The sequence below is a fragment of the Dermacentor albipictus genome, chromosome 1 (assembly GCF_038994185.2).
Source record: "Dermacentor albipictus isolate Rhodes 1998 colony chromosome 1, USDA_Dalb.pri_finalv2, whole genome shotgun sequence".
NCBI lineage: Eukaryota > Metazoa > Arthropoda > Arachnida > Ixodida > Ixodidae > Dermacentor > Dermacentor albipictus.
The window spans coordinates 48641325-48656700 of record NC_091821.1 but is presented as its reverse complement, the minus strand read 5'-3'; the positions used below and the strand labels follow the sequence as shown (position 1 = coordinate 48656700).

At 42.2% G+C, this 15376-nt stretch overlaps 1 protein-coding gene across 3 annotated transcripts in view; it reads left to right on the top strand.

Annotated features, from left to right (window-relative positions):
- The first annotated feature begins 10204 nt into the window (after window positions 1-10204).
- MED27 (mediator complex subunit 27) overlaps window positions 10205-15376 on the top strand; it is an 83215-nt gene continuing 78043 nt past the window's right edge. The window contains exons 1-2 of one of the 3 annotated variants that reach the window (XM_065436690.2): window positions 10205-10553; window positions 13061-13205. In XM_065436690.2, coding sequence (XP_065292762.1) covers window positions 10348-10553; window positions 13061-13205 — 351 coding nt within the window. In that variant the 5' untranslated portion in view covers window positions 10205-10347. The remainder of the gene's footprint in view (window positions 10554-13060; window positions 13206-15376) is intronic. The other 2 variants (XM_065436685.2, XM_065436679.2) reach the window with 2 other exon arrangements.

Genomic DNA, 15376 nt, shown 5'->3' with positions numbered 1-15376 from the left:
AAAACGCCTGCAAGACAACAAGAAATGGTCTATTGTCTCTGCTTCGCCACAGAATGAGCATAATGGTGAGGAGACCAGGCCAGACCTGTGTAGATAGAAGTTCAACATAGGTGTACGGCAGCGCAGCCATGTGATGGACACTTCAATTTTTCGTGTTTGGCAAAAATTCCTGTCCCAAGGGTATAGATCATGTCGGTAATCCACAGAGTTGGTAATTGCGGAACCTGACACTGCCTGCATAATGGCGCTCCTGCAAAATCTAGCAGCAGTAGCATGAGCAGTCGAAGGGCTGTAAAGGAGAATCGGGCCACTTGTGGATGCCTTGGCGAGAGAATCTGCATTTTCATTTATAATTAGTCCTTTATGGCCGGACACCCAAATCAAATGCATACTTCTGAAGTACCCAGGTACCAATGAATGAAACGTCCTCATTACACCAGAATCGCAAGAAGCAGTAAGGAATGAGCACAGTGATAACGAATTGGTGATTATCATGGCTGATGTAATTGATGGTCCTAATTTGCGTAATGCCAGCACTACTACCATGAATTTGGCTAAAAAGAAATTAAAATTAAAAATGAAATCTGGCAGCCGAAGAGAAAATGTCCAATCAAGAATCGGCGAAAATATTCCTACACCTGACTTTTTGTTCACATTGTGAAGCATCTGTTGCAATTACAATGTTTGTTTGAGGGTTCTCCTGATGATCTTGTAATATACCGTCTAGAATACAATGTGGAAGTAATTTTGCAAAATAACAAAAATGTCATCAAATTGAATATCCATGGTAACAGCTCTGTCAGGAATGGGAAGTACATGACATATGCACATGTCCAAAGAATCAAGTAATTTTTGCGCGGATGTAATTTGCGGAGTATGTAATCGCGGCCAGTTGACACTGTAAAACAGTGCAGTCTGTGAAATAAATTTTGTTTGGGGATGTCACAGTGGTGATTCATAAATCCTCAAGAATGTCTGCATTGTCAAAAGCCGGAACCTGCACGAAAGAAGAGGAACACGGGATTCTAATAAAGAACAGAATTTGGAACAAATTTAGGAAGACTTAAACACAAACGTAATGCTTTCCTTTCTAGGAGGATTAGAGGACGGGACTTGTAGGCTGAAGCTCCAGAGAAAAGCACGCAACCAAATTCTAATACAGGGCGAATGTACATACGATATATCATTAGGAGTGTATCTCTCAATCCTATTAGATGACTGCTCAGCCTACGCAATATGCCAATTGCACGGGTACCTTTTCCAGTCGCGTGAACCATGTGTAGACGCCAGTTGAGAGAGCCATTGTAAATCGTTCCAAGGTATTTAACAGACTCTACCTGTGGTATGTCTTGACGGTGGCAAGACAGTGAGATGAGCATTGTCATGTATGAGAAAAACAAGAATAGCACATTTGCTGGCATTGAGTGTACAGTGATTAACATCTAGCCACCTCTCCAGAGCACAAAGGCAAGTTTGGACTCGTTGGTTTAGCGTGTGGATGCCGTTTGTAGATGCGAAAAACGCAATATCGTCTGCGTAAACATTAGTTACTTCTTGATGACAGGGTAGTTTGCTCAAGAGAATATTAAAAAGCATCGGGGAAAGGACGGAGCCTTCCGACCGGTACGCCTCTTGTTTGTTTGTGCCTAGAAGAAGAAAAGCCACTTTTGTAGCAATATAATTCTTTCACCTAAAAATGACTGACTCCACGCTACTATATACCCAGGAACACCATAGGATGTTAAGTTATCTATACAGTGTGCTCCACGGTATTGTATGCTTAACTGATATTGAGCGTCACTAAGGCAGCGTATTGCTTATGACGTCAAGCGAGTTGTATTCGGCTTTCTAAGTCGACGTGGCCATGCCGGATGGAGCAGCCGGCCCTGAAACTAATCTGACAGGGACTAAGAATGGAATTATCATTAATAGATTTCATGATACAAAGGTGAGAAAGCCTCTCAATTTTACTACGTTTGATGCAAGTGCAATGGGCCTAATGTTCTCCAATACATACCATACCTTCCTTGTTTCTTAAGTATCAGTATTACTTGGGCAAGCTTCTATTGCAACGGAATCCCAGCATATTTACGAGGTCTACAGAGGTTCCACAGCTACCTTAATTCTGCACAAGAAAAGCAGGAAGATGCCTATAAAGAAAGGGGTCAGACAGGAAGACACAATCTGCTTGGAAGAAGTATTCAAGCTATTAAGTTGGGAAGGCTTGGGAGTAAGGATCGATGGTGAAGATGTCGGCAACCTTCGGTTTGCCGATGACATTGTTCTATTCAGCAACAATACAGACGATTTACAAGAAATGAACTGAGAGTGTAAGAGTGGGGTTGAAGATTAATATGCAGAAGACAATGATAATGATAAATAGCCGGGCAAAGGAACAAGAATTCAGGATCACCAGTCAGCCTCTAGAGTCTGTGAAGGAGTACATTTACCTAGGTCAACTAATAGCAGGGAACCCTGATCATGAGAAGGAAATTGATAGAAGAATAAAAATTGGTTGGATTGCATACAGCAGACATTGTCATCTCCCGACTTGAAGCTTACCATTATCATTGAAAAGGCAGGTGTACAATCAGTGCATTTTACCAGTGCTGTCATGCGTGGCAGGGACTTGGAGACTGACAAAGAAGCTTGAGAACAAGTTAAGGACTGCGCAAAGAGCGATGGAACCAAGATTACTAGGCATAAACTTAAGAGACGGAAAGAGAGCGGTTTGGATTGGAAAGCAAACTGGTATAGACAATATTCTAATTGACATGGAGAAAAAAATAGAGCTGGGCAGGTCATGTAATGTGCCGGTAACCGTTGGGCCACTAGGGTTACAGAATGGGTACCAAGAGAAGGGAAATGCAGTTGAGGATGGCAGAAGACTAGGCGGAGTGATAAAATTAGGCAAGTCGTTGGCACTATAGTTGGAATCGGTTGGCGCAGGACTGTGGTAATTGGAGATTGCAGGGAAAGGCCTTTGTCCTGCATTGGACATAGAAAAGGCTGCTGGTGATGATGATGAAGAAAATGTTAGGCGATTTCTGTAGCAATATTTTTAACATTGCATTTGTGACACCGCCAGGGCCGCAAGGGCTGTATTTGGCAAGCATAGTGCAGTCTCATTTAGTTCAGATAAAAAAATTCGAGTATAGCCATCCGAAGGATCTAATGCAGAATGAACAGCCGGAAGCCGGGCCTTAAATCAATTTTCTTAACCTTTGGCAATCTCTTTTAGGGTGGCACTCAATTCTTGCGGGGTCAAAACAATCGAATCTAATGCTAAGGGTGTTGGTTACACCTTCCTAGCATGAAGAAATGCGAATAAAGGGCACTTATTTTTTAATTTGATAGATAATCATAATGCCTAATATCATATTCATCTGTTGCTCGATTAACAGTACACTTAAGTACACCAGTGTGAAACTGATAATTTTTTCAATTTGTTGGGCATTGATTATGCAGAAGCATTTTCCAAGCGGCTTTTTTTTTCTATAGTCCTGTGTACACTTATCATTCCACCAACGTCAAGCGAGTGGCCAAAGGGATTCAGCTTGCTACCGGGAACCCTCTAGAATTGAGCAAATGGCTGAAGCGATTTCCTTATCATTGGCATTGGCATGTTTCGAAACGGCTGAACTCAAGGGAGTCTTAACTTTATTATGGCTCGCAAATGTGCGTGCCTGGTATTCTAAAGATGTTACTGGACAAATTATTTTGAACGAGACAGGACGATGATCACTGTTGGTTGCCGAGTCAACCGCTACCCACGATGAAACCTTGATGTCAGCGCTACAATATGTTGAATGTAACACAGAATGAAAGTGACCTCTAGCAAACGTTACTTGTCCTGTGTTCTGACGTGAAAGGTGACTATCAGTAGTCCACTCCCATGGTCGCTTACCACACAAATCTGTTCTCAGCCCCCACGACACGTGATGCAAATTAAAATCCCTTGCAAACAAAATTTCTTTTCTACAGGCAGCCACAGCCCTATCAAGTTGATGCTTACTTTGCACGCCGGTGGGGAAATAAGCATTTATAATTGAAAATGGATGATACCCTGGTAGGCTTAAATCTATTGCCAAAATTTCGCAGTCGGAAACCATGATTTGAAAAGAAATTTTTGCCTTGTGTCAAATTTTACTGGAAACAAGTATCAATAGTCCTCCACCTCCCGAGTGTCGATCCAATCGGAAAGACCAAAAACCTTTAAAATTAACATTTTTATCTGATGAAAGCCAAGTTTCTTGAAGAAGTATGATGTCTGGATCGAGTTGAATTGATAGGCAAGATAAATCTGTTAAAGCTGAGAATATCGAGCGACAGTTCCACTGCAGTACTTTCAACTGTCCAATGGTGTTGATCGCAGAGCAACGGCAACTGCCACCTTTAGAATACTACATACTTTCTTTAATCATAGGAAATGGTTGGCGCTTTCTTGATTTTGGTTTCATAATTGTAGAAGTTGGGGATCCCATGCGTTTGGGAGCTCGAGTGTCAAGTTCCATATCTGTGATACTAACGGTGTGGAGTAGTGGAGTAGTGTCTGTCGACTGATCTACAAATGTACAAGGCGTCTCTACCTCTATGATAGGCATTTGAGGTGTGCCGTTAGGTACTGAGGACTGCATCGGCGTCTTAGTGGTCTGCATTATTTGCATCATCTGACTGGAAATGATTTGCACTAAGCAATCAGATAGGCTGGATATCAATTTATCCATAGCTTTGGCCATTGCTTTTTCCACAGCAGAGTCAATTGCTTCCGAGAGATTAAGATCCATGCTTGAAGTGTTGCGCGCTGTAACACCAGAGTATCCGAAGGCCCTGTCTTTAATAACTGCAATAGCATCTCATCAGAAGCAGCGACGGCGGTCGATTACTTCAAGAATTTGTATTGCTTGAGTGCGAGCTGAGTAGTTGAAATAGTCTGCTGGGTGTGTTCCCCCACAGAGGCAGCACTTTTGAGATTGTGCAGAGCATTCACTTGAAGCATGACCATCTCCACAGCTGCGGCAACGCAAGCTCAACTTACATCCTCCTGCGCTGTGCCCAAATCTCCAACAATACTGACATTTGATTGGATGTGACGCGAGTGGTTCTACACTAAACACAAAAGGCCATGCCTTTATTTCTGACAGACATGATGTGCCCACAAACGTTGCAATTACTGATTCTGTCGGAACCGTCTCGTTAGTTACCAGTCGAATGCAATGGTAAATAGCATGATGCCTGCTGTGGAGAGCTTGTCCAGGGTTTCAGTTGGACTTAATGGGGAGTCTATGCCCCGTACGAGACCCTTGCTGCACGCAATGTGAGACGGGTAGCACTTTTTCCGGTAAGTGAAATACCTTGCACTTTGTTTTTCGTCCACAATGTGAATATTTTTAGGTCTTACCCGCGACAATTCGTGATGGTTTGGCTCTTCTGCCCTGTGAGGTTTCATGATCTTTATTTTTACAGCAGAGTTCTGCTCGTTATTCTTTATGGTTAACGCAGTACAAATCAACCAAAGGGGGTGCATTCGAAAAAGACATGCTGGGTGTGTGTGTGTGTGTTTGTGTGTGTGTGTGTGTGTGTGTGTGTGTGTGTGTGTGTGTGTGTGTGTGTGTGTGTGTGTGTGTATATATATATATATATATATATATATATATATATATATATATATATATATATATATATATATATATATATATATATATATATATATTGTCACGTGGTGGTGATATGAACCGCAATCTTTACTTGGTTTATACAATTCCACATGCAATTGGCTGCTGATGCAAAAATTTCACTGGTTTTTTGCTCCAGATAAGCTGCAAAACTTGTAGCCTAGTAGGTGCTTCATCTGGGAGTGCAATCACGACTGCATGGCTTTTATTCATGAATGACTGTGGGCCACCTCATTCGCAATTGCAAATCTGTCTTTCAACTGGCTTAATGCTCTCTTATTTTGTTCTTTTCACTGTATAGACGGCTGGACATCCTTCATGTCCCTTGGCGCTAGCTAGTTGCTGGGACCTCATCATGATCAGTACAGGCCAATGATTTGTACCCTCTCTAGTCCTCCCAGTGCTTTGTATTTGGGTCAAGGTCAGGGAGTGCTTCATAGTAAAATACCTATAGTTGGTGTCTCACAAACTGGCATTTTTTTGCACTGATCCCTAATAACCTGCCACTATTATAACCAATTTCTCAGTGCCAGTGTACATACACAGTTCTATCACTACGTAATTAGTTTCCCTAAGCCTTACAAAATTTAACTGTAGGTAGTCAATGCTATGTAAGAACTCACAAATTAACTCTGTTGTGTCATCATTTACCAGTATTCCGTACATGAGTAAAAATTTGCTACAACAATGTACATTACACCTTGCTTCCCCAATGCAAAAATATATTCAAGCCAGTATGCAATTAGTTCTGTATTCTAAATGTTTTCTGTGGGATTTAGTTTCCTTACAGAAATTTACTGTACGGCATCAGCAAGCAGTTTAATTTCAGATTTTTGTGTGTGCTGCAAAAGGTATGCTTTGCTGTTACAATTGATAGAACATAGGCCGAGGCTTCCACACAAGAACAAACTTCAATTTGGCTCTACCACCATCAGCATTTGGCTGGTGCTTGTTAAATAAAACACATCAGGTAGCTTGTGCAGACTATTTTTTAACCCTATTGTGAGGAGATCACACATTGATGTGTGAAGGCACCTGCCTCTGAGATAGAGATGGGGCTCTAACATCTGCATGTAGAACAGGCATGATGCTGAGGGTTCCAGCAGTTTGTAGAGGTGCTTTTAAAATTTTGTCGTAACTATAATTTTACCTGCACTGCTTTTTGTCATCTATTTCAATAATATCATTGGAGATGTTATCAGAATTTAGCAACTTATTTGCCCTGGCCCATTAGGCTGCCTCATTTGACCTTTCACTAGGTAGGCAATTATTCAACATGGACCATTACTTGAATACATCTTTTTGTGTGCTGTGGCTTCTCAATTGTGAGTCAGTGCAGATGCTCAGAATTACCTGAGGCTATAGATGCACTGATGTATTTGCTACCTCTGCAAATTACTTTGCACTTTCTCGCACAACCAGCATGTTAACACTTCCAAAACAGTGAGCAATGTTATCGTTTGATCACATCATGAGCTACTTTCATATTGTGACGTATCATCGAAGCTGATGCCTCATTTGTGTGAGGTATTGCCCTAAGCCAGTTGGGGTCACATGAAAATACATCAACAAAAGTGATTGATGCAGCCCAAGAAGTGTTGTTTTGGGATGCTGCTTTATCACCAGTTCTACTTTGCATGCTACTTGCTTAACCTGCCGTGGTTGCTCAGTGGCTATGGTGTTGGGCTGCTGAGCACGAGGTCGCGGGATCGAATCCCGGCCACGGCGGCCGCATTTCGATGGGGGCGAAATGCGAAAACACCCGTGTGCTTAGATTTAGGCGCACGTTAAAGAACCCCAGGTGGTCAAAATTTCCGGAGTCCTCCACTACGGCGTGCCTCATAATCAGAAAGTGGTTTTGGCACGTAAAACCCCAAATATTATTATTATTACTTGCTTACCCTGTACTGTCTCATGTTTAAGTTTGAAAAAAAGGCAACAGCTAGACAGTGCAAAATGCCAAACTTGCTTTTGGTTTAAAAATATAACACACTGTTTAACTTTTTACCTTATCATAATTCACCTACAGAATGGATAACTGTCTTAAACTGATTAATATATTTTGCAGGAAGGTTCTCGGACCTGTTTGACAGGTTGATAAGTGCTTTTTTTAGCTGCAAAACACCATATATTAATCTGAAGGCTGACTCTGACCTGCAATTCAATAACTATATGCCAGGAAGTATACTAATTTTAAACATCACATACATACCTTAAGAGCCCCATAATTTAAGAGAAAGGAGTGCTTAAATTTATTTTTAATGTGAGGCAAACTTCTTGCTTGGCACATATTGCTAATTGAAGTTCCAATTCGCACATTCTTATTTCTTCCTTCACCTTTTTTCCCTCTTCTGTGCAGATATTGCTTGCCTGTGCCTACAAGAACTGCTGTGTCGAGACGGAAAAACCTTCACGCGGGACCTATGACAGCAAGCTTTTGTGGGCAGCCAGTGCTCGCCTGCTCTGGCAGTGGCAGCAATCATCTTCAAGATCCATGCATGATCACCTTTGCTGCTGTTTGCCACTCTTATTAATTACACTTTCTGCATCTTTTCTCATTTATTAGGTAATAAAGTTTGACTATGTCACATGGTGTGAAGTAGATGTCTTGCTGCATTTTCGCTTTCAATTATGTTTTATGCACTGCGTGAAAAACTCAACGTACGGTGTATAAAAAAAAAGATAGCATATTATGATTTATCTTTCAGTTCCGGTAACATGCAACATGCAAGGAATTCACTTATGGGTGGTATGCCGAAGAACTGGCCATTATTTCTGCGGGATGCTATGCAAGCATATGGAGATAAATACTTTACAAGGGGTGCTCACGAAGTAATTTACAATTTACTTTTAAACAAGGCATGGGCATCCGAAACAAACTTATGTTACTGGATAGAGTGATGTGCAGAGTGTTTTTCCAGATGTGAACTACCCTTAATTTCGTAAGAATTCATTGCAGCACAGCATTGCTTCGTATACTGTTGTCATGCTATCCTGTAGCTGAAACCAGGATGTAATTTTTGCCTGAGCCGTAACATCACTGACAAAATGTTTCCCTGCTAGAAACTTTCAGTTCGGTGAAGACCCAGCAGGGTAAAGTTTTGTCAACAATGACATGTTTCATGCAGCGGTGGCATTCTCGTTTCAGTCAATGGGTGCACATTGGCATGATATCGGCATACAAGACAGATATTGTTTTATTTGCGAAATAATTCTGACTGGCGGCATTTAATTGATTGGTCTAAGTAAAATGTACTAATCAACCAATGAGACAGTACACAATTCCCATGGTTCACATCTGGAAAAACTACACTCTTAGGCAAAGTTACACCTTTTGGAGTGCCCCTTCTGCCACACAACGATAATCGTCATCTGCCTTGATGCGTTTCCTTTCTTGAAAACGCCGTGCCCGCTACTTTCCTGTTGGGAATGCTATCGTGCTGATAACGCGCATGCCGTTCGTTACTGGAAAGTACCGGGCTCACAGCATTAAAGAAAGGAAACGCATCAAGGCATATGACGATTATCGTGTGGCAGAAGGGGCACTCCAAAGGGTGTAACTGTGCCTAAGTGTACACTCAACGAAAAGTTTACACCCTTTGGGGTGTGTATTTGCCATACACTCTTAAAAATTTACACCCTTTGGGGCTTATCTTGTCCCACAACGATAATCGTCATCTATCTTGCCCGCGTTTCCTTTCTTTAACGCTGCGAGCCCGGTACTTTCCAGTCACGAACGGCATGCGCGTTATCAGTGTGACGCAGCATTCTCGACAGGAAAGTAGCGAGCGCCGAGTTTTCAGGAAAGGAAACGTAAGCAAGGCAGATGACGATTATCGTTGCGGGACAAATTTACACCCCAAAGGGTGCAACAGTTTTAAGAGTGTAGGCAAAGTTACACCCTTTGGCTTGCCCCTTCTGCCACACAACGATAATCGTTATCTGCCTTGATGCGTTTCCTTTCTTTAACGCTGCGAGCCCGATACTTTCCAGTAACGAACGGCACGCGCGTTATCAGAAGGGGCACTCCAAAGGGTGTAAACTGTGCTATGCTGATAACGCGCGTGCCGTTCGTTACTGGAAAGTACCGGGCTCGCAGCGTTAAAGAAAGGAAACGCATCAAGGCAGATAACGATTATCGTTGTGTGGCAGAAGGGGCAAGCCAAAGGGTGTAACTTTGCCTATGTACCGGGCTCGCCGCGTTAGAGAAAGGAAATGCGGACAAGACAGATGATGATCGTCCTTGTGTGGAAAAAAGGTGTAATTTTTCTTAAGAGTGTTGATGCGCTGTCCAAAAAGTTCTGCACTTGCCATTTGCATAATTACCTGCAAGATTATCAACAGTGCAATTAGAATCTCAGGGGCCATGGTTTTGGCGTACTGCGATGTAGCCGCTTGTGCTTAGACAAGCGGAATTCACTTCATACGAACTGCAACGCACAGAAGAACTGAACTCGTAAAAAATATGAAAAGTCAAGAGCGAACTGGCAAAGCATTAGTTGGGATCAGCTCAATCAACTTACCAGGGGCATTCGCCGCCAGGGGGACATAAGGACGCGTGTGAAAATGGCAGCGAACAGCAACGCGGTGTTCTGTGGTTACGTTTCAGTGTAGTTACATGTAGTTACGTTCTGTGAGCAGCTACGTTGCGCGAAAAGTGTGAGCAAAAATCATGAACCCATACATTGCAGACATAGGGATAAATTTGGATGCTGTGAACTCTGGCCTGAGGGCCGTGAAGGCCCTTCGATGCACTGTCGGAGAAGTGTTTCGTACTTTGACGGATGGCGTTCCGTGTTCACAGGGTGACGAAAACAAAGAGAAGAATTTTATTCTCGAATTACAAGGAACACTAGGGGCAGTTATCTCTCGCATAAGGTATGTTGTGCTTTTAATATGTTCGCTGTCATGAACAAAAATTGCTGACAAAAATTGCAGTACTGTCACGTTGTCAGTTGCAGACTGTTACTTGTTCACGTACGCCGACTTTCATTGCAGCACAGTGATCTCCTAATAGAATATACACCATTGATACTAAATATAGCGTCGCTATTTTCTCTTCAAAAAAAAAAAAAGTTCAGGGACTCGGTCCCGTTACCTTTTATTTCTGCACACTGTAACCATTGCACCTTGGAAGGATGAAACGTACACGGTTCCACGCATTGATTCTATATCTTGCAACGCCGGGAATGCAGCCCCATAACGTGTTGCGATTTGTAGCAGATCCACTTGCGTTACTACATGGCAAACAAACGCACTGCAGGACGTTGCTTGTCGTGCAGCGTTGTGTATGTGCGCTATGGTAAGTGTTGGAAGTCGTAAAGAGCTTAACGATCACGAACCGTGCACGTAACGGCGCGACTTTAAGGGTAACGTTACAAGTCGCACGCAACAATGTGCTGTAAAATGTCACTTGCGTGATACCTACTCCCGTAATTCATCCCGTTTCGATTTGGCGGTTCTTATTTTTATGATACGTGAAGCAAGCGTGAACACTGTGCAATAGTGGGCACGTTGCTTTTAATCCTTATGGTCGGAAGTTTTCGGGCAGGAGAAAGCTTCATCGTAATATGTTAGCTTGGATTTCTTAGGGTCTTTCGCTTCTGCGTGTAGTTGCGTGTAGTCATTGGCATTGTCTGCAGATATACCGTGTTCAGTGCTGTTGATTTGTAGGGAAATTTTAGTAGAAAACGAGCTCCCCACCCCCCTTGTAACCTGTCTGCTCTCTTAGAGCAGCTAGCTCTCTTTGTTGTACTTCTGCGTCTACTTCCGATAACACAAGATGTCATTTATGTGATTCCAAACTGAGCAAAATCGGCTGCTTTCATTGATGCCATGAGATGCCCATGAAAACTGCGTTGATATGTGAAGCCTGGAAGCAAGATGCAAAACTGAGGTAGGCAAAAAAGCTGAACAATATAACCAATGGCTGTGGTGAAGTGCTGCTATGCACAAGGTCTCTAGTTGTGTCAGCTGCTTTGATTGCTATATGATAGAAGTATTGTGCTAAAACACTTGTTCACTGAGACATGGATCCCCCTCTTGTTACAATTAATCTACAACATCTTTCATAGCCCAAGTGTAGCTTTGGAATGTAGAACTCTCACTCATATAAAGTGCGGAGACATAACTAGACAAAGTGAAAGAAATAATGACCGATTGAAAGTTTAATTAGTCAAGGTGCTATCATTTCAAAAGTTGTGTATATTGTATGGTCTTTGCAATTATCAAATTAAAAAGAAAAAAACTGACTCTGGAGTTATTAAATTAGGCCACAATATTTATTGGCAGTATTGAACTTAATAGGAACTGCACCCGCCGCGGTGGCTTAGCGGCTGTGGTGCTCCGCTGCTAAGCACGAGGTCGTGGGATCAAATCCTGGCCTCGGTAGCCGCATTTTAGTAGGGGCAGAATGCAAAAATGCCTCGTTCCCCGTGCATTGGGGGCTTGTTAAAGACCCCCCTGGTGGTCAAAATTAATCCGGGGTCTCCCACTACGGCGGGTCTCATAATAAAATAGTTTTGGCTCATAAAAACTCAGAATTCATTAATAGGAACTGCTACCATGAACAGATGATGGCAATTTTGCAATCAAAAACCCAAAGAATATGATGCCAATATGGCGTTGTAGGTTTTGCGCAGCTGAAGTTAGGGGGACACTAGGTGCTGGGTGTACAAAAGAATGCAAAAATATATTTCAAAGATGCAAAAAAAGTACAAGAGAATGCAAGCAGGGCGTGGAGCATTGGTTACGCAATGATGCTTGGGTGTGCTGTGTCTGTAGCTCCCTATTGTCATTTGTGCGACTGCTTACTAGGCAAAATATAGAGAAGTGTGATAGATGCAAAACTCTCATAATGCACTTTTGTCTTGTGGTATGAGACCTGAGCTGGAAGGCAGGGTGATCTAATTATCTTATAAGATAATCAGATCCCCCTGATTATCTTATTGAGATAATCATTTTAATTTGATGTGGACAGCAAAATGCTGCACTTAAATGCCCCACTGTAAAGTTACACTGTTGTCTTTATGCATTCTTGGAGTTATTGAAAAAAACTATTCATTTATGCTGCTCTCCAGCTGACTGATAGTGTTCTGAATGCTGTAAAAAACAATGCTTGAGTGCGAAGCTACAAGGCTGTTGGTTGCATGGTATTTTCTCGTTTGTCTTTTAATCTGATAAACATTTACCATGCATAGAGAATTTTAAAATAGGGTATACAAATGGTCTGTAATTCTATTGCGTGCTCAAGCAGCTTGAGTTCCAGCAAGATTTAAAGCAGAGTTTGGGTTCTTACCTCATGCGTCCCCTAATCTAAAACTCTAATGATTTAGTATGGCGTCATTGAATTTGCCACAATTACATGAATTTTCGATTTGTTGCAGAGAGTTGGAGACCGCAGTTACACTGCTTGGTTCTCCTATTGCACCACTGAACCTTGGAAGCACTGGCCACTTGTGTCAAGATCCCACTTTGGACAGGACATCCTTGTATACAGACATGATTAAGTCATATCGATGGTTTGACAAGGTATGTAAGAACTTGCTGTGGAAAAGAATATACTAGTGCAAAAATTCAAAGACACAGTGTGTGTATCAAGGGTCGAGAGGTAAAAATTTAGGTTTATAGCCAAACTGTTGACGGGGTAGAAAGTAACTCCCATAGTGCACGTGTTGTACTTAGCTGTGCAGGGGCACGATCGGATAATAGCTCAGTGGCTACGGCATTACATTACTGAGTATGAGGTTGCAGGTTTCAATCCTGGCCGCATTCTGATGGGAACAGAGTACAAAAAACACTCATGGGCTGTGCATTGAGTGCATGTTAAAGAACCCCAGGTAGTCAAATCTAATCCGGAGACCCCCCCACTATCCCATTCCTCATAATCAGATCATAATTTTAACATGTAACAACCCAGAATTGAAGGGACCTTGAACCACTTTTCATTGAAACAAAGAAATGCATTTAAAGGTATAAGAGGCTGACTCAGAAATACTATGTTGCAAAAAGTACTTTAATGGGTTTATCAGACGTGGAGCTATTGGTGAACACACCCTTCAGTGCTTCCACTCGTTCTTCGATGCCTTGCACTGTGAAGGCTACAGTGGAGCGGGGTGTGCCTACAATGCTTTGCCTACTGAAATTCACCGTGGCATCCAGTTCAAATTTGATTTTGGATGTTAGCGCAGACACCACTACTTGCGATTTTAGCGCCTATGACGCGCCAAGCATAAGCCGAACGCGGTTGTCCTCAGCGAGCCGCAGTGCGCTTAGCCAGTGGACTCGTCGAGGTGCCCCGCAGCGGCCGTGGTATCTACGCTACGTAGCAGACCACAGCTACATGCAACTTCAGTGCGTATGCGCAGCGTTTGCTTTGTGCATGACAGTGCTTGAGTGTGTGCTCATGCTCATGTGCTCGTTTGACTGTGCTATGTGATGCGAACTGGCTTTATCCTTCACCAGCTTGACTGATGGACTGATCGACACACAATTTGTGCATTTTGAAGCGCTATCAGTAAGTCTGCTAAGGCATCTAACCAGGAGTGGCCAGGAGTGAGGTGTGCTGGAAAGCATGCATGTGGTCTGGCCTTAAGTTTCACGGAGTTCGAAGCAAGTTGAGTGTTCAAAACTAGTTGAAATTAGCGAGACCTGACGTCTAGGTCACTGATATGCAGAGGGGCCAAAGCTTAATTGCTATGCAGGCGGCTGTGGCCTCTTCTGGAGATATGTAATTATTATCAAAAGCAGATTTTCACTTACTTCAGCCTGTTTTGATTTATTTATTTATTTATTTATTTATTTATTTATGCAGTTACCTCACAGACTCCCGAACTAGTACTGCGTGAGAGGGGATACAGGGAATTAACGAAAAAAGGAGTATAAAAATTATACAATTTTAGTGGTCAAAAATGAAAAAACAAATATCCAACAAATATATGTAACGCAATAAAGGAAACAAAAGGACTGAATGAAATAAAAAAAAAAGGAGTTCAAATAAATTATACAAATGCTAGCAGGTAAAAAGGAAAGGGCAAGTCTAACAAATTTAATTAATGCAATAAATAAAGCAAAAAATTCACCAACGATTACGATACTCCCTAATGCGAAATTTAAGTGCAGCTCTTCATATTTTCATTTCCCGTTGTATTGAGGCAAAGAATTTGAAAGAGAGATGTAGCAGAGCTGGCAGTCGAAAATCTGATCTGCTGGTCAAGCGCATCAGCTTTTATACATATTAATGACCTGCCTTCTAACATTTCCTCTTGCATGCGACTTTTGCTGACGACTGCATCGTATACCGCACTATTGATAGTCATGATGATCACCTCATCCTCCAAAAGGACAATAACCTTGTTTATGCCTGGTGTGATAACTGACTTATGACGTTGAACTCGAATAAGTTCAAAACAATTTCCTTTACTCATGAACAGTCACTTTCTAACTTTGCGTATTCTATAAACAACATTGCACTGCCCTGTGCGGTGTCATATAAGTAATTAGGTTTGCATCTTACATCCAACCTTTCATGGAAATCGCATATTACCAACATATGTACTAAAGCGTCACAAATGCTGGGTTACTTACGTCGAAATTTGCATCATTGCTTACCTCATACACGCAAATTGGCATACTTAACCTTCATCTGCCCACAGCTTCAATTTGCTTCGTCCATCTGGTCGCCTCATCAAGGGTATTTAATT